The sequence below is a fragment of the Pteropus vampyrus genome, unplaced genomic scaffold, assembly GCF_000151845.1.
Source record: "Pteropus vampyrus isolate Shadow unplaced genomic scaffold, Pvam_2.0 Scaffold103, whole genome shotgun sequence".
Classification (NCBI taxonomy): domain Eukaryota; kingdom Metazoa; phylum Chordata; class Mammalia; order Chiroptera; family Pteropodidae; genus Pteropus; species Pteropus vampyrus.
The window spans coordinates 17,659-38,603 of record NW_011888884.1 but is presented as its reverse complement, the minus strand read 5'-3'; the positions used below and the strand labels follow the sequence as shown (position 1 = coordinate 38,603).

The window sequence follows — 20,945 nt, the reverse complement described above, 5'->3', positions numbered from 1 at the left end:
CTCTGGTTCCTCACTCTAATAACGACCAATGGGTGATGAACCAAGGGAAGCTGAGTGCTTCTGGTGTGCTTGTACCACTTTAATCCATATGAATGCCTAATTTTAAGCAAACCCCATAAATGCATAATATAAAGATTTGCTTTTCTGAAGGATTCTTCACTTTAGAACAGACTTCGTAAGGCTATCCTTTTCCTTAAAACCCATCCTATTTGGCAATTTTAATGGCACACAATGTTCCTATGTGCTTAAAGAAAGGAACATCTATAATGAAGCTATATGTCCAGAGGCACAGACAAGACGTCTGGACCAGTAGGTAGCTCCAAAGGTCTGGAGTCCAGATGTTAGATAAGACCCAAAAGATTCTGCCTCAATGCAAGAAACTATAAGGGCCAAGAAAAAATATCACCTGTCATCAGACAACATTTTTTATGAAGACAATTCGAGAGGAACAATTTTCATGAAGACAATTCAAGAGGAATGTTTCTTACCAGCCTCAGTTTACTCCACTTTTAAAAAAGATATCTTTCTGAGAGTGTATGCGTATACGTATACATACACATACACATACACACACACACACACACACACACACACACACAGATACACATATACCAGAGAGATGTTTTAAAAATTCAGCCTTCCTAACTCTTCTTCCATTTTACCCTTTTTTCTTCTGTTATCCTTTATTCATGCCCATGTTATATAACCATTTTCTTTATTCAAACTGGTCTCATATAATCTTTTACTAAGAATCAAATCATTCTTTTATAGATCAAAATATCTGACAAGTCATTTCACCAACATTACTTTGCCAGTATAAACACCCATGCATTATTCTGTTTCTACCACTGCCGTTATGGTAATATTTCCTCTGGATGAGTACTCAGTGGCAAAACAATGTGTCATTTAAAAAAGAAATCGCATACTTCACTTAGAAAAAGGCTACAGTAAAATTCTAAGTTATCAATATGCTAATGACATCTAATAAATGTTATAAAAGAAAACTTACTATAAGTCAGAAAACAGTCCAAGATAACACTCACTGTGACAAAGGAAACTGCAGCAGGGTCCTGGTATTGAACCAATAGTGTCTCTACTGGGAGTTGTATTTTGGGGCGGCTTTTTATGCGCTTATTCAGATGGACCAACAGTTCCATTACCTAAAATACAGAGAAATATGAACTGAAATTATTGACTATCATTTAAAAACAAATTCATTTCTCAGATATCACTTAGTTTGATGAATAGTAGCTACTTTCTCTTTAAAAATGTAAATTTACATCCCAGAAAGGGAGTATAAAATATCCCCCAAGAATTCATTCGCCAGATTTTACTAGTGAATTTATTTTACGATGTCCTTTAGTCAATCAAAGTTGAGATCCCAGATGGGCCAATAATACTGAGAGACAGTCTCCCAAAAGACCTGTGAACAAATGATTGAAACACACCATGCTCTGGAATGAACGTTTATGTCTCTCCAAAATTCTTATGTTGAAGCCCTGAACACCAGTGGGATGACTTGGGATATTAATTAGTTTAGATGAGATCATGGGGGTGAAGCTCATGATGGGGTGGGTGGGTGTCCTTCTAAGAGGATAAAGGGATCAGAGTTTTTCTCTCTGCCATGTGGGGACACAGCAAGAAGGCTGCTCTCTATAAACTACGAAGAATTCATGAACAAAGAACCTGACCATGCTGGCCTCGATCTCAGACTTCCAGCCTCCAGAATTGTGAGAAATAAATGTTTGTTGTTTAAGTCATTCAGTCTATAGAGTATTTTGTTATGGCAGCCCAAACTAAGATCACCATGAATATTACCTGTACAAGACACAGGCATACCTCAGATACTGCAGTTCAGTTCCAGACCATCGCCTTATGGTGAATATCATAATAAAGCAAGGCAGTAATCATTTTGCCAGTGGAGGGTCTTGCTTTCAATTTGTAAAAAATGCAACATCTGTGAAGTGCAATAAAGTGAGGTATGCCTGTACTATGGGTTTCCAGAAAATCAAGGAGGACTTCAGAGAGGAAGTGACAAGAACACTAAGTCCTGAAGACCAGATAAATTTCCAAGCAGAGAATCAGTTATAAGGTACAGAGGTCTAAAAGAACATGGCGTACTGCACCTGACTGAAACACAGAAAGGTAAGAGTTTTAAAAGCAGGGCTCAGTTATAAAAGGATTCAGGTAAAATGCTGAGGAATTTTCACTTTATTCTGAAGATCTTCTGATTCTACTAAAGAGTTTTAAGGAATAACAACCTTCCCCTACTTTAAGTGGGAAAAGACAGCAGAAATAGAGGTTGACGTCAACAATTCCCATGGGTGGAAAAGAAGATAGAGGCTTATGTCAAATGGCCCCAGTCTTACTATAAAAGTGAGATTATCTTGCTAAGATGGAGCACTGAAAAGCAGACTTGTACACAGCATTTTGCATTCCTTATCTCATTTGATTCTCACAACAACCAGAGAGGTGGTACTTCATTCCAGTTTGTCATTCCACTTATAAGTGAGGAAGCAGAGGCTCAAGGAAGTATAAAGTACCTTGCCCAAAGATACTGAGCCAGCAAATGGCTTACTCGAGATGTGACTCCAAGGTCCATATTTTTAACTTTTCAAAAACTGATAGTTAAGCTCAATTCATCTGAAGTGTCAATGTGAGATCTCCTTGGGATCCCTGATACCTTACAGAGACCTAGAAACTTGCATTACCATGAATTCTTCATCCAAACTTCCCACCTGATCCAGACATGTGATACAGTTGATGATGAGGAAAAGAATCAGGAGGAACCAAGCTAAAGAAAATAGCCCTCTTATGACAATCTAATCTCGGCTGACTGCTAGACGGACTCTATAAAAAATCATTGATGGTGACAGACAATCATGACCACAATTACAGGCATTCTTTTTTATGATACTTTTTTTTATTACTTTAAATGGATTAACTGCTTAATTTTCTTCTACGAATTTTATCACCTTAAATACTAAATTTCCTAAATTTGGTTATTCACCATCGAGAATCTTCTATAAACCCATAAAAATCAAGAAATCAGCTAAACCAGTCCTAGCTAAATAGGTAACAGCTAACTTCTGTCGGTAAGCCTCTAAAATTACCACACTCAGGTATATATTATTTTGGCCATATCAGTTCTCATTACTACTCATTAACTTATATTCATTTATTCATTAATAAACTTTTTAACTGAAGTACATAGCTAGAGTACAAAATTGAGAGTATATGGCTCAATAAATTTTCACAAAAGACAGCTATGTAACCACCACCGGAACCACAAAAGCCCTGTACCCTATCCCCTCCCAACTCATTAACCCCTTTGCCCCAAAGGTTACCACCCCCACCAATTTCTAATACCATTTTTATTTTATTTTTTTTAATTACTGTTAAATTTATTTCTTTTTATTATGGTGACATTGGTTAATGAAATCTAGTAAGTTCCAGGTGTACAATTCAACAGTAAGGCATATATATATTGCATTGTGTGTTCATTGCCCATAGGTAGATTTTTTTCTGTCACCACATATTTGACCCCTTTTACCCCACCTATATCTCTCCTTCCCTTACCCTTGGTAACTAGTCTATTATCCATGTCCATGAGTCTAATACCATTTTTAAATTTACTATATATAAATGGAATATATAGGATGAACTCATGTGTCTGAATATTTTTCGTTCTACATTATATCTGAGATTCATTCATGTTATTGCTCATAGCAATAGTTCGCTTTCATTGCTCTAGTAGGAAAATACAATTTAGCCATTCTCCTCTTGATTGACATTAGATTATTTCCAGTTTGGCCTATTACGAATAGTGCTGCTATGAACATTCTTAGATATGCCTTTTGGTGCATATATATACACAATTCTGTTGTATATAAGCTCAGGATTGGAAATGCTTGGTCATAGACTATGCTCATGATAAGCTTTAGAATATTCCAGTCTCCAAAGTGGCTGTTCTAGTACTGCTTTACACTCCCACCAGCAGTCTAGGAGAGCTCCAGCTGCTCCACATCCTTGTCAACACACAGTACGGGCAGTCTTTAATTGTTAGCTATTCTAATGAGTCTGAATATACAAAGTTAATGATAAAGTAGAATTCTATATAACAACCTTCATTTTCCTTAAAATAGGAAATGCACTCCAATGATGCGTCAGTAGAAATCTAACACTTTCATTTCTCTTTCATTTAGTTTACCCAGCAAACTTACAGGAGGCATCCTGGTTAAGTCTAACATGCATTATGAAATTGATAGTTAGAAACCCAAAAATTACATAACTGAAAGTCAATACAAATTCTTAGTTGCATCGATTTCAAAATTTCATATATCGAAATTATTTACACATGAGCTTTCTAATAGCTGCCCACTGGAATCCTTGTTTCCTTTCCCTAATGCCTGAATTCATCACTCTTCTTCTCGTGCACAGCATGCATCACTGTGGACCTTTTCAACTCCCTGAGAGCTCAGAACCTCTGCACAGGGCCATCTCCGTCTTCAATCATCTTCCTCATCTCTGTCTGGCTACTTCCAAGACACACACAGAGGTCTCTCTCATGCCCCAGATACATTCTTTCACAGAATCCTATTCCAGCTTAACATTTATTATAGTTTATAACTAGATACTATTTGCCTGATTATTTAATACTCGTCTCATCAACTAGATGTCTCTTTCAGCTACCAACATATCCCTAACATCTGGCATATAGAAGGCATTTGGTAAATATTTGTCAAATGAATGACAAGGCCAATGAAGCTAAATAAGCAAGCAGAAATCAACTCATGTAGGGCCTTTAATACCTTGCTATCCTGAGGGTAAGAGAAGGCCACAGAAGAGTTTTAAATAGAATAGTGACATGATCAAAAACATATTTATCTCAGCAAAGCAGTATTAACAGGCATGTCGAATATGTAACTAGAATGCCCTAGAATATGCCCTATCCCTTCTTTCAAACATAACAGACATTCTCAAAGATACTCTTTCGCCACTGAAGCCAAATCAGGATGGGCCTCAGAATCCCTCTCAGGGCAGATCTCCAGGAAGCCACTGCCAATCAATTAGAGTGGCCCAAAAGATGAAACCTGATGCTAGTCCAAATACCTATAACCGGAAGACTAACGAACTATCTAAAAATGAAGGAGGCAAATGTTCCATATAGAATAATTAGGTTAAAAAAGAAAACCCTGATGTGATAGTTATCAAACTTTGGTAACAGTACTTTACAGAATCCTAAAACAGGAGTTATACAACAACTCTTTGCTTTTAAAAAATTTATTTTGCTTATTTTTAATTAAGGTTATATGCACAGTCAGTTAATGATTAAAGAATATTTTTGCTCCATTACCACCAAGAATATTTTTGCTCCATTCATATTGGAATCAAAAGCATAGATTTTAGATCAAGTCGTCATATATTTCAGAATAATTATCTCAATTATATCATCTGTATAGGTGGTGTTAAATGCAGCTGTGCTACGCACACAAAAGCTACCTTTAAATCACGTAAGCTGGTCCTAGACTTACTCTGCATTTTGAAAGGCCATAATTAAGATGAACCAAGATTTCAATAATGGGAACAGAAAGCTTACTTCTTAATATATACCCATTTATTCACCATTTAATTTCCCCAACTGTCCCAACATGCTTACCTTCTTACGTACTCCTTCCTGGGTGCTAGACAGCTTGAGCAAAACAGGAGGAAGAAATTTAGATATAATATTCTGTAACTGTTCATCGGTTTCAGCATGGCCAAGTCGTAAAAAGACCCGTTCAAGCTGATCTATAATATAAAAAGAAAAAAAGGAGAACTTAGCAAATCAAACACAACCAATACTAATTATTTTCATGGCGTAATCCTTACACTGTCTTATAGATCCTTTAGTCAGAACTTCAACCATAGCTAGCCCTATATGCAGATGATTTTGACACAGCCATGAAACAACACTAAAAACATTTACTAGCTAATTAAACTGTCTTACAGCTGTCCAGGTCATTTAACCTCTGTAAGAGAGGAAAACAAAGCTGAAAATAACAAAATTCTGATACTGGAAAGGATACAAAATTTTTGAAATCTTCTAGACCTAGCTAGAAGAGCAAGGCTGAAAAACTTTAATCAGACACCAAGGATAATATTTAATGAATATATCTTACTGATGAAGTTTCTCCAAAGAAAGAATCACTGCCCATTACTGTACTGGGGTTACATCATCAGAATGTAAGAAACAATTTAAAACCAAGAAAGCCACAGTGAGAAAAACATGTTAAACACCACAGGGATGCCCTTGCCAAATCCAGACTGTGATCAATTACAGTATGAGCAACCAACACATTGCTTCTGTCTCTTTAACCAATACACTACAGGGGAAGGGAAGGATGAGCGGGCAAGAGGAGAATCTACCCACTGCAAATGACTGGATATTTGATTTCAAGGAATTATTATTAATTTTTTAGGTGCTCTATGGTATTGAAGTTATGTTTGTTTTTTAAAGGTTCTTAGAAAAATTATCAGTCATGTTTAGGTGGCATTCTAGAGGGCTGGAAATGTCCTGGATCTGGATCACGGTTTTCAGTTACATACATTTATAAAAATCCATCAAGCTCTACACTTTCATATTGCCTAACATATCTTTTTTATACTTCAATTTAAATTTTTTTTATTTAAAAGAGTCCTTTTTTCAGAGATAAAGGCTGAAAATATCTACAGGTGTGATAATACAGTTGCTGGGATTTACATCAAATAATCAGAGATGTACTAGAAATTTGCTGAGAGTAGATTTCAAAAGTTCTCATCACAAAAGAAATAGTTTAACGATGTGAAAAAATGTTAATTAGCTTGACTAGTAATCGCCACACTACGAATATGTATATCAATATCATCATGTTGTACACCTTACATATATGCAATAATTTTAAAATATGTAAATAAATAAAAACAAAGCCATAGCCTCATTTACGTCGTCATAAAAATAAAAATAATCAGGGTGCTGGGATGAAGAATGGGGAGAGGCCATATACATGAAACCAAATTGGCCACTAATTAATAATTGTTCAAGCTGTATGATAGTGAATATTTGTGCTTTTCTGTATGCTTTTAAAAATTTCCATTTTATTTTCAAGAAGACACATATATCTTGAAGAGCCTTGAAGCAATGACACTCTAGTAGCAACAAGCACACCCAACACCCAATCTTGGTTTTTAAATACCATTCTCCAATAAAAGGAACCAGGTTCCTTGAAAAAAAAATGGCTGATTCTAGGGCTGAGACAAGGGGAAAAAAGATGAACTTGAAGCATCTTGTACAATAAAGAAAATGGGTCCTGGAACATATCAAAGGGATACAAGAATTGCCCTGAAAGAGCTCCACTATGGACAAATTTGGAACAACTTGAAGAACAGAATAATGGAGTATTGGATAACAACACAAAATACAAAAATACATCTACATGAGTCCATACTGATCTAAATAAATGATTAAATACACTGGGGATAAGAGACAACTCTTTCTTATAGAATTCCAAATAATACATTTAAATGCTTCCCTCTACGGGAGGTAGAGCTTAATTCCTGACTCCATCCCTCCTTCAGGGTAGGCTACAGTTAGTGACTTATTTCCAAAGAACAGCAAAACGTTAACTTTACAATGGAGAAACCAGAAAAATACTATCTTAACCAAGTGATGAAAGTTAAAATCATCAGTGATGTCATATGGATATCATGATCCCTGATAATGATGTGACAAGAAAGGCATCTCACTTCTGTGGTATTCTTTCCAAAATCCACAAGCCCCATCTAACCATGAGTGAAACAAAAGAAAAACTAAAACTGAGAGATATTCTACAGGATATTTGACCAGTACAGCTCAAGACTTTCAAGATCAAGAAAAATAATGAAAGACTAAAAAAATGTCACAGACCAGAGAAGATTGAGGAGGCATGACAACTAAATGTAATGCGGTGCCCTGGATTGTAACCTAGAAAAGAAAGAGAACATTAATGGAAAAAGTGGTGAAATCCAAATACGGTCTCAAGTTTAGCTTTTAAAATTAATAATAAGAGAAGAAAGGAAAGGCAGGCAGGCTGATACTATGAGATTACTACACCAAATGATTCTATTTCGTAACTGCTGAATGCTGCTGTGAAGAGTTCTTAGGAATAGTGAATGCAATCCACATTTGTGGAAGTTACAGGTAAGGAGGCTCTACCTTAGTGCCGTATAGACTGTAGGCAGTGGAAAGTAGGCAATGGAAACCGCCTACAGATTTTAGCTACAGAAACTGTCCAAGTTCCTTTCGGCCAGAACTGCCATCTTCCAGCAACCCAGCGAAATGACCAACACAAAGGGAAAGAGGAGAGGCAGCTGCTATATGTTCTCTAGGACTTCTAGAAAACAGAGTTGTTCCTTTGGCCACATACATATGAACCTATAAGAAAGGTGATACTGTAGACATCCAAGGAATGAGCGCTGTTCAAAAAGATGCCCCACCAATGTCACCACGGCAAAACTGGAAGAGTCTACAACGTTCCCCAGAGTGCATTTGGCATTGTTATAAACAAACAAGAGCAAGACTCTTGCCAAGAGAGTTGATATACATGTTGAGCAGATTAAGCACTCTAAGAGCTGAGACAGCTTCCTGAAACATGTGAAAGAAGAAATGTAACCAGAAGTTCTTAAAATGCAAAAGGACTCTAAAACTCAAGTTCGGCTTCCACAAAGACTCAGTTTTTAGTTGTAGAAACTGAGATTCTCCGAGTCATCACACAAATGTCTGAGATATAACAAACAGTACTTCAGCATCAAGAGCAAGTGCCATCCTCTCCGCAATTATGTTATTTATCTTATTCAAATTTATGTTGAATTAATTTCACTTATGAGAAAATCAAAGACACTGCCATATCCTCAAATAATAATTTAAATACAGGGACTATATTCTAAACTATTATTTTTTCCTATTCACACACTAATATTATTTTAACCTAAAAATTGGAATATGACACATACTATTTTATGGTTTTACTTTTTTTTAGTTAACACAAATCCTTTATCTAAAACCCTATCCACCCCATAGATTCTAGGACAGTACCTATAATCAAACACATTCATATTTCTTCAATAAAACATATGAACACTCACACTAAGTGGGATCATTAAAAATTATAAAAAACTTCATTTCCATTCAGGTCAGGTTTTAATACTAAATTATACTAAAAATTACTTGCATATCTAAAAAAATCTTAAATATACATTGTACTACATAAAGATCTAATTGATCATGGTGACATGGCAACTGCCTAGAGAAGTAGGATAATTTATTTAACTAACCCTCTATTTGTGTTACTACCAATTTTATAGTACTATAAACATTCTAAAGAACTGCTTTATCCATGTGTATCTGTACACTTGTATGGGTTTCTGTAAGCTAAAACCCTAGAAATGGAACTGCTGAGTCAAAGGGTAAGTGTATCATTAAGTTTTAATCGATTTTGGAAAAAAAACCCTGAAAATGGGTGTGCTGAGTTATACTACCAGCAGTTTATATAAGTACCAATTTTCCTATACCCAATCCTACAGTGAGTAATCAATCTTACAAAGATTGTAATCAATATTAGCTGAATATGAGAAATGAAAAAAGGTCACACTGTTGTTTTTCATACCTATTTTATTACTGAGGCAAAGTATCTTTTCAAATATTTATTGATCATTTGAAATATCTTCTTCAGCAAATTACTCATTATTCTTTTAAGTCCCTGACTTGTAAAAGCTTTTACGTATTGGAAAAATCTCTCCGTTTTCTCCCATACATACAAATGCTTTTTCCTGGTATGCTCTGTGACTCTGTATGACTTTCTTTTCGTATCTAAGTTTTTTAAATTTAAATTAACCATTCCTTCCTTTTATGGCTCTGAGTTTCTAATCACGCTTAAAAGTGCCTTTTTCACTCCAAGATAATAAAAAAAAATATTATATTCTGCAGAAAAGAGAGACTGCTATCCTTAGAAGTCGTTGCTTGCCAAGGCTGGCCCTGGCTGGCATCTGGAAACTTGGATTTCAGGAGGGTTCCCACCATTCCCAAAACTGGGAAGAGTGACTCACAGTGCCTAAACTGTTTATACAAACAGTATGGTTTATGCTGGACACCTGCTTTCCTTCTGGGAATCTGGAATTTTGGTACATGTTTGGCAGAAGGTGCCAGTGTGAGCGGCACCAAATAAAAACCCTCAGGACTGAGTCTCTAATGAGCACCCCTGGTAGACAGCATTTCACATGTGCTGTCACATTCACTGCTAGAGGAACAAAGCACAACCATGGTGACTCCACCGGGTGAGGCCTCTTGAAAGCTTGCACCTGGTTTCCTGCAGACTTCGTCTCATGTGCCTTTTCCTTTTGCCAATTTTGCTTTGTATCCTTTTGCTGTAATAAACTTTAGCTGTGAGTATAAATATATGCTGAGTCCTGTGAATCCTCCTAGCGAATCGCTGAACCTGGGGGTGGTCTTGGAGACCCCTAACACAGATTTATCCATGTTTTCTTCTAGCCCTTATAATTTTGCTTTCTGCATTCAAATCTTTAATCCAGCTGTAATTTTTTTTTTATTTTGACACATGGAGGGATGTAGGAAACCTAATCTAAGGGTTTTCAAAATCTTTTTTCATTGTGAAATTAAACATTTAGAAAAACGTATAAAACAAATATACAATTTAGTGAATTATTATAAACACCTATGTAACTACCACCCAATTCAAGAAAAAAAAATTTTGAAACATGTACAAAGATTCTTACTAGACTGAGGGCTGAAGATTGTTTAACATATAAAACACAATGATTTAAGGACTCACCTAAGGTCACAGAATTGGCAGCAGAGCAAGAAACAGAATGGGGTCTTCTGACCTTCAGTCTAAAAATCCTTGCCTATACCATGCAAATGTCTACAACAATGACCCTACTGTCTATAGGGGACTACGCTACATATACTCCAGGCAGCCCCATTGGAGATAATCACCAAAAGGTCATAAGAATTTGTCTCATTCAGGTGGTTATATATGACAAAACAGAAAAATTTACAACTTCAAAGTTCAGAAAACAACATTAGAGAGTAACCTGAGGTGATTTCTGAAAATGATTCGCTGTTCACTTGACCCAGAAAACCCCACAAAACCATGTAAATCAAGAGGTTTGAATCTTTGTGTTCACTTTAAGAACACTCGTGAAACTGCCCAGGCCATCAAGGGTATGCATATCTGAAAAGCCACAAAGTAGCTGAAGGATGTCATTTAACAGAAGCAATTGGTATAACCCATGGTTGTAACCATGATGGAGTTGGCAGGTGTGCCCAGGACAACCAGGGGGCTGGACACAGGGTCAGTGCCAAAAAGGGTGCTGAATTTTTGCTGCACGTGCTTAAAAATGCAAAGAGTAATGCTGAACTTGAGGGTTTAGATGGAGACTCTCTGGTCATTGGGCACATCCAGATGAACAAAGCTCCTGAGATGCGGGTGCAGAACTTACAGGCCCGTGGGTGGATTAACCCCTGCATGAGCTCTCCTTGCCACAGAGAGATGGTCCTTACCGGGAAAGAGCAGACTGTTCTCAAACCAGAAGAGGTTGTACAAAAGAAAAAGATGTCCCAGAAGAAACTGAAGAAACAAAAACTTACAGCAGGGGAGTAAATTCAGCATGAAATAAATGCTAGTAAAAGTAAAAAAATAAAAAAGAAAGAAAGCTCGCTACTATGAATAAGAGGCTAACAAATATGTCAAATTGCAGTTGACCCTTCTTCCCTGCTCATCTAAATGTTCTCCTTCAAGATTCAGTACCTACTTTCACTGTGAAGCACTAACTCCGCTATCTAGATCATTCACTCTTTCACTCACGCACCCATTCAAGTATTTATTGAAACTCCCCTATGTGTCAGAGCTTGGTGGTCATGGATATTATCAAGAAGGAAAAGGCAAGGATGTTGTGCAGGTTTACCACACATGTGTATAATAATTGCACACTGAAAGAAAATAACAGAAGGCTTGAGATGGAATGCTCAAGACGACATTTGAGGACAGAGGAAGAGAAATCCAAAAAAAGGAAATGACAGGCAAAACTAGGAAGAAAACTGAGTATAGAGCCAGAAGAACTGAGGAAAGAAAAAATCGACTCATCAATGATAACTGGAAAAAATTTGTTTGCTGAAACAGAAAAAAAATAAAAATTCCTTGCCGTTAATGACCTACGTGAAAAAAAAACAAGATTTTTAAAGCTTTGAAAAGAAAAATGAGTCTACGGCCATGCCACCTTGAAAGTGCTCGATCTCCTCTGATCTTGGAAGCTAAGCAGGGTTGGGCCTGGTTAGTACTTGGATCGGAGACCACCTAGGAAGACCAAGTGTTGTAGGAATTTAAACAACAACAACAAAAAATATGTAAATTTTAAAAAATGGTAAGAAAAAATTAAAACTCAAGCATAAAACAAATAGGATAAGATTTTTAACTATCATAAAACATCTTAAAATAAAATAAGCTATAAGAGCTATAATGTTTTTAAGTGAAAAAAATGAAAAGAATACTTTAAAAATTCCTGCAAATCAAGAAAAATCAAATTAATCCAAAATTTTCAATGAAAAGGATAATAGCGTCCATATATAAGCAGTCACTTCAGAGAGGAGACCCATATCTTAAACAACACATAAAAAGATGTTCATTCAGACTGATCAGGAAAATACAAACTTAACACAATAATGAGATACAGTTTCACACCCTTTACATTAAAAAAAAAAAACTTTTCAAATCTAATAGTACCAAGGGTTGGCAGTGTGGAAACCAAGTACCTCACTGCTGATGGATATACCTGATATAATCTCTGAAGAACAAATCTCAATGAAGTCATCTCTAGTCAAATTGCGGAGGCACATACCCTTTGTCTGACAATTCTAAGCCAGGATAACAAACTCTAGAGCTGTTTTACTGCAACGTAACCAATTACCAGTCAGCAAAGAGATAAGGAACACTCCTTCCTTCACTGTGAAAGTCTCAATAGGATAAGAAACACTAAATAGTTAACAATGATAATTGATTTACATTCTGCTGCAAGTTCCCTATTTACAAGAAGTTAATTCCCCAGTCCTCAGAGGTTTTGTGTATCACTATCCTGGAGAAAAACTCTCCCAAAGGAGAGACAAGCAACAAGTACACCTTTAACAAAGGGTTCACAGCCACAGGGTCAGTAAGAGCAAAAAAATGGAAACAATCTAAACATCAGTCAACAAGGGAATGGATAAAGAAATTGAGGCAGGGTCATACAATATTAAAAATAAATAAGAGATACAAGTCACATGGACCACTTGACAATATCTAGAAAACTAAGAGCAAACAAAGCAGCTGCAGAAGGATATGTACACTACGATTCCACTTATGTAAAGGTTACAAATACTACATATGTGTATATATATAAACATATATATATTGCATATGCTATATACATCACAGAGATGATAACCTCTGGGCAAGAAGGCAAGAAAGAAGCAGGAAAGGGGCAAGGAGAGAAAAGAGGGAAGGAAAGAAAAATTTGTAAGGAGTAACACAGGGAGGGAGCTTGAATTGTATCTGTAACGTTTATTTCTTTAAAAATAAAATAAAATGAAAGACCTGAAGCTAATAGCAAAAAAATGTAAAGATCTGACAAAGATGAGTTGGACATATATACGTGTTCTGAAGATTACTATACTTTTCTTCATACTTGAAATATTTCATCATTTTAAAAAGAATATATATATATATATACCATAACAGATACAACTATATAAAAAGGAAAAAATACATCAGTAATTTTTTTTCTTTATACTTTCATGTACTCTTTGGATATTCTTCAGTAAAAATACATCTTTTTTTAGAAAAAATAATACACAGAGCAAATATTTTAAAAGAAGCCATGTTTCAAGGATAAGGAAAGAAATTTAAATCACAGAATTTTAAAGCTTAAAAGGAACCTTAAAGAAAATGTAAGAACACTAATAACATTTGCTGGAGGAAATGCGAAATGATACCATCACTTTGGCAGAGAGTTAGGCAGTTTCTTAGAAAACTAAACATACTCTTACCATACAAGCCAGCAATTGCACTCCTTGGTATTTACACAAAGGAGTTGAAAACATAGGTCCATACAAACACCTACACATGGATAGTTATAATTATTCATAATCGCCAACGCTAGAAGCGACCAAGATATCTTTCAGTAAGTGAATGGATAAATTAGTGCATACAGCCAATGGAATATTATTCAGTGCTAAAAAAAAAATGAATTATCAGGTCATGAAATGACACAGAGGAACCTTAAAGTTGTTACTAAGTGAAAGAAGCTAATCTGAAAAGGCTACGTACTGTATGATGCCAACTATATGACATTCTGGAAAAGGCACAACTATGGAAACGGTAAAAAGATCGGTGGCTGCCAAGGAGGAAAGGGAATGGAGGGATGAATAGGAGGAACACAGAGGATCTTTAGGGCAGTGAGAACACTCCATGTGATATTATAATGATGGATATATGTCATTACACATTTGTCTGAACAAACAGAATGTACAACACCTAGAGTGAACCATAATATGAACTATAAACTTTAGGTGATTATAATGTGTCAATGGTTAAAAAAAAAAAGTGCCATTCTGGCGACTGATATTAATAATGGGGAAGACTATGCAACTGTGGGGGGCAAAAGGTACATGGGAATCTCTGTACCCTCCCCTCAATTTTGTTGTAAACACAAAACCACTATTAAAAAAAGTCTTTAATAAAATTAGTCTCAAAGGAAACATATCAATAACACTCAGATTAAGTTCCAAAAGACAGAGAGGAAAAAAAAAACTATTTCCAGATTAAATTATGTCAACTATTACATTCATGTAGGGAAAAATTCTACTAAAAATATTCATTTACTTTGCATTAAATAATTCTCTAATTCATATTATTTACCTGTCTTTAGTTTCTCTATCTAAAGAGAAAGAAAAGACTTTCCCTCCTTCTATCCCTCATGGAAAAAATAACCAAAAAAGGTCATTTAAGAACTTCACTTCAGTGTTATCCACCATTAGCCACTGATATTTCTGAAAACGTGAAATTATTCCCAAGGAAACTATCCACATAAATCATTCACTCTCCACATCTCTCCAAAAAAATACAATTTTGACTTCCGAGTTAAGGAGGAAGGGTTATTTTCTCACACGATTAAAAAAGACAAACACTGGTTTTTCACTCCCATCATCACTTAAGGAAAAAAAAGAAAACATAAAGAAAAAAGCAATAAATCAGTTTCCTTAGATGTATCATTTTTTCATGACAACTTGAACATTAAAACATTCCTTAGAAAGTATGCAAGAAAAGCATACACTGTCAAAAAGAAAAGAGAAAGGACTATACTTAGGGCAGTAGGCCCATGTGGTGGAATTTCAGAGGATTCTTTTTTGGCTTGTTTGTTCAATTCTCTGAATAACTCCTGAATAACTTGTGTGAATTAAAGAGAAAATGGTTATATTTCAGGGTGACAGGTTTCAGATTTTTTTAAGGTTCTTAAATATTCTACAAAGTACATCATTTTTTCTGAGTATGAAGGTAAATTTTAAATTATAAATCAAGTTAGAAGCCTTAAGTGCAAGCTGAGATTGAAAGGGAAAGCTGAAAATACCTAGACCACCACCCAGTGTATCATAAAATCAATTAACAACCTAAAGCTACAGGATATTTTGAGGAAGATCTGTCGAGTTACCTCAGAAATATACTAGACTATAAGAGAATAATTTCACAAGGAAATATTCTCTCTAATGATATTTACCTTCCGCCTGATTCACACAAACGTAAGTACATTACAGTCACAAAGCAGTTGCACAAGGCCTATTGAGCCTCAGAAAAACGTTCTGGGGTGAGCAGCTATTGTCTGCATTTATGCATAAAAAACAGGTTCCCGATGTGACAAACTTGCCAAAGGTCAGCAAGCTAATAAGAAATGGTCTCATAAGTTAAAACCTAGAAAGCTCTTTACCCTCCATATACACACTAGGACACAGTACCTCCCTCTAAAGTACTATTTTTTGAAGTAGGCATTATTAGCTCCAACTTACAGATGAGGTAACAGCCTAGAATTCATTAAGAAAGATTACAAAGGTAGTCAGCAGCAGGGCTAGGGTTCAAACTCCAAGCAGTCCAACTCCAAATCCAATGTTCCTTCTAGTATGCTAAATTACAGTAAGCTGAAGCAGGGAAAGTGGGTGGAGATAATTCCAAGCCTTACTACACAACTTTATACAATACGACTTTGTACCCTGGCCACAGCCAATGTTGTCAGGATGGGTCCCCCACTCAATTCATCCCTTCCTCAGGAATGCAGAATTAGGACCAAAGAGTCAAGCCTCTCGAGTGCGTGGACCTGTAAGAGTAAATTCAGGAGATATGACATGGGCATCTTTAGCCTACCCTATGGAGTACAAAATTAGAAGAAGCTAGTCTGAAGAAAAGCATGGAGGCACAGACAGAAGCTGGAAGAATTGGATGAATTCCAGTCCTTAGTTCCAAACCTCTCTTGAAAGCCCCTCCTGTTTCCATAAAACTTACTGATTCCTTATAGTAAGTGCCCGTTTTTGCTTAAGCCAGCTTACAACTGGGTCCAAGTACAAATGGAAGGTTCTTGCCAAGAAAAATATAAAAAAAAAGATGTACTTCTGTAAAAATACGTAAGAAAATAAGCAGCTAGCACATGCCTATAGTGAGTATCAGATTAGAGAAGTCCTTCCTAAGATTCTAACTTCAAGAGACCTTCTCAACCACACATCCTATCAATTCCCAACAGCCATCCAAATTGTATAGCTAATCAAGTGTACCGTATGTTCTCCTGGCCCAATTCTTTTTGCCAACCAAGTCCCTTACCCAGAAATACTCTCCTAACCATCTCTTCACTTCCACACATCCAAATCCTCCCTATACAAGGTCCAGCTCAAATACTACGAGCGCCACACTTACACATCCCATCCTGGACCCACAAACTCCCACAGATTTTTTTTCTACATCGCTCCTGCCCTCCACTATTTGCCGTACATTATCTAACTGCCCAATCTTCCCTCCCCTAGACCATAACAGCTCTTTGAGGTGTGACTTGAATCTGACTCCGCTTGACTGCCTATTCATTCACTCCAACCATCTCTTGAGCTCTCCGGGTTGAAAAACTGTGACACAATCTCTTGGTACCCCAGCACTTAACACAGGGCATTGCATAGAGTAGTTGCTCAAATAACTGTTGACTATATGAAATATTACTTCTTCTGCATTAGAAAAGCCATTTAGAAGTTTATACAGCTAACATCTATAGCAAGAGAAAGGTGAGGGGAATTGGTGGCAAACATCTGACATCAGAATCTCTTGGAAAGGTATTGTGATTTTTAATACCATAACAATGCTTAGGATTTTTTTAGAAAAACAGAGGAAAGGGAGGAGAGAAATTCCAGAAGGTCCGATAGTGTGGCAGAACTGTCCTGCTCCAAATCAGGAGGAGTGCAGTAGTTACTGCAGAGAGGAGAGGAGAAAAGGAAAAGAGGGAAGACAGACCAGCAAAACGGAGGAAAATCAAGGGCCTACAGCAAGGCCTTTCCAATAACTTACCACATCTTCAAAAGTTCACGGAATTCCTGAAATGCTTAGAGAAAGGGGATTGTGTGTGTGCATACCAGTGAAACAGGTATGTTTCATGTCCAGCCTGACCTGGTTCAGTGAAACCAAAACACCAGTTTCAAAAATAAGAGCCCAGAAGCTAAGAAAAGCATAAGTTAACTAAATTATAGAAAATTCACAAAAATTGGTTGTGACAGAGGGGAGGATGAATACCTCTGAACTTTGACAATCTTTGCAATTAGGAGTTTGAGGCTGAAACTATGAAGAATAAGGAAGCTCTAGCTGGCATCTAGATTTTGCATATCATACTCAATCCTTTCTGGTAGATCAATCCTGTGAATTATAAATCTAACCAGGTACTAACTGGTAGTTAAAAGTCCACATCATCTATTGATTGCTACATACCAATTTAAGTCACTAAACACCACTCTAATACTTAGCAAAATCCAAATGAGGCCAGCAAGATACTTCTTTAGGAATTAATGCTTAGAATCTCTATTCTTTAGTTTTTAAATGCAGGCTTGCCCTCTCCCTCACCTTTTGAAAAAGAACTCCTTAAATGCAAATGGACTTAAAAGGAAGTCCAGTATTAAACACAAATATAATAAGTTGGGGGTGGGGAGAGGATCCATTCCCAGAAAGAGACTACCCATCATGTTTCCTACAGGAGTTACCACCTTCCAGCCAGGGCAGCCCAAGGTAGTGGCAAATAAGCACCTTTGCAAGCAATGAGGTCCTAAGCAAGAGGTTCCTGCTTATGCAGTCCTTCCTGGTACCTCTTCCACCCAGAAGTACAGCAATCAGAGAGGCCATTTTCCTTGTCCCCTAGCCCACCAGTCTTACCTCCAGAGCCCAGACAGACCCTCCAATACAGAAACCCCTGCATCAGGATGCACTAATGACTAGACTCTGAGCAGGGAAGGGGCATCTTTTTTCTCCTGCCACTTCAGAAGTCCTAGCTATCTGCATATGATGTCAGACTACTTTAAGCATCCTGCCAACCAACCCAGCATAGCCTATTGCAAGGCTACTCCTCCCTGCTCACACACTCCCTCCCCTATTACCACCCCTGCCTCCCAAACACACACACTCACACACACACACACACACACACGCACGCACGCACGCACGCACACACGGAGGGAGGGAAGAAGTCATAGGGTTAGCTTGGCAGAGCCGGGCCAAGTGAGGAGACAGCAACCCTCATCTGTACCCTAGATTTAATAAGTGCCAAACTCCAGATGCGTTGATGTCCACAAACACTGCCACCTCCCAAGGAAGCCCTTTCCCCCAGAGACAGCAGCTAGCAGATATCCAGTTAGAAATCAAGGTTACTAAACTGATGAGCAAAAAGATTAGCTTATGAAAGCCAGCCTAGAGGAGATAACATATACATACTATGTGAGAGGTCAGACTGCATAACAGTCAAGTGTAAAATAGTTAGGATCCGCCCAAAACAGCTAATTACCTAAGACAATGCTCATTTTGATGTGTAAACTCTAGAATGTTCTTTATTTAAGTCCTATTTAAATCCCAGCATTTGTGGATTGACATGCTTGCCTTCAGTACATCATAATGCCATGCACACATCTATCACAGGCCCAAATGCTCTAAAAAAGAAAGAATCTAAGAGCAAATAAACAAGTCCTCATTTCTAAACAATTCTAAACAATTCCTCCCAATTTTCCATTTCTCTATGGTGGGATAAAGGTATGTGAAATAGCAAAAGCTGTTCTAAAGTTAAACTTTGGTCTATATAATATTCCATTCATTCCATCCCTCAAAATTCCACCTAAATGAATTAAGGCATCATACACCATCATCAGCAATATACATATTCAGAAACAGAATGCACTGGGGGAAGGAGTCCCAATAGTTAAATTAGAAGATAGCAAGGAAATGCACTTTTGGATCAAAGCTACAAAATCCCAAGTACTCACTGGATATTGAGCTCATGATATCTGAGAATTACAATCTGAACTTACAGTTTCGATCAAAGGACCATCCGATATCATCCAAGAATGAAAATGACACCATACTCTTGTTCGACCTCAAAATGAAGTTAAATTAAGTGGCTTTTTCATCACAGCGCATGTCGAAATGGCAGAATTAGGACTATCCAATTGGATAATGCCTCTCTCAATACCGTCTCTCATCAAAAATAAAACAATTAACTCCATGATGACATTCCTGGAGCATGTAAAATCATTCTTCATGGTTGTGGCAGACAATGTTACTTGTAAGTTAACATAGTCTTTTCCTTGTGCACACTGCTAAGTAACATCTTCAAGTTTTATCTTTTTTCTCTCTTGCTAATTTTTTAAATTTATGTTTATGTGTTGACAAGAGAATAGAGGCTTCAAGCCTGTACAAACTAACATGAAGTTCGCTGATGCTCTCAGGATAGCTAGAAATGGAGAAAAAACCCATTGAGATCCCAAGGGGAAAGTGCTGCTTGACAACCTAGGCATTTTAAATTCTACTACAAAAAATGCACACATCCTAAGGAACTAAATCTACTAACCTCTACAATCAATGTGATACATGGTTTATCCAGTCTTGACAAAAATCCTCTGGATCACCAATGGTACGTTCATCCACTCGTACATATGCAATTGTATAAAGAATCTATTATTTAGAACACCAGGGGAAAAAAAACAATTAAAAGATTTACACTCATAGCTACCATTTTTTTCAAAAAAGCACTTTTCATTTCTGTGCTAAGATCTCCTAATTTGATGCCCCACTTTGCAAATTCAGAATGAAGAGGGAAATTATAGTGATTACCAAATTGCAGAAAGACTAAGGAATATATTCACAAATAAAGTTTACTGTGTAGAAGTAATATGCTAATACTTAGAAAAATACACTGGTAATTATTCACTGAAAATTAAAAAACTAATATGAATATAACATATTTTATCATATACATATGTATATATCATACATATATAAAACCTTATATTAAAATTGAAAGAAAGTATCTGAATTATACAAGTTTTGCAAGAAGAGTATTAGGTAAGCACACATGGTATTAGCACATTATAACTGAAAATGTACATAGTTAATAGTCATAACCCTGGGACTCAGCACTTCTGATCCCTTTCCTGGTTCTTTTTTGTCTTCTTCTCACCCTTACATATGCATAATCCCCAGAGCTGTCCTCTGGACTCTGTCCATTCCCATGACTCTAGCATCAACTCCATATTCTCCTAAGCTTCAGAACCAAAGTTCTCACACGCCTGCAATCCACGTGCCAAGCACTATGCCACGTTCTTAACATGCATTATCTCTTTCCAC

General features: G+C 36.7%; 1 protein-coding gene and 1 pseudogene across 1 annotated transcript in view; one reads left to right on the top strand and one right to left on the bottom strand.

Moving 5' to 3' along the window:
• The window catches only part of KIAA0368 (KIAA0368 ortholog), a 78,616-nt gene extending 58,919 nt beyond the window's left edge, over positions 1-19,697 (bottom strand). The window contains exons 1-3 of the mRNA XM_023533454.1: positions 19,631-19,697; positions 5,660-5,790; positions 1,044-1,160 (exon numbers count right to left, since the gene is read on the bottom strand). Coding sequence (XP_023389222.1) covers positions 1,044-1,160; positions 5,660-5,790; positions 19,631-19,682 — 300 coding nt within the window. The 5' untranslated portion in view covers positions 19,683-19,697. The remainder of the gene's footprint in view (positions 1-1,043; positions 1,161-5,659; positions 5,791-19,630) is intronic.
• On the top strand, positions 12,275-12,393 carry LOC111742909 (annotated as a pseudogene).
• Positions 19,698-20,945: the final 1,248 nt, after the last annotated feature.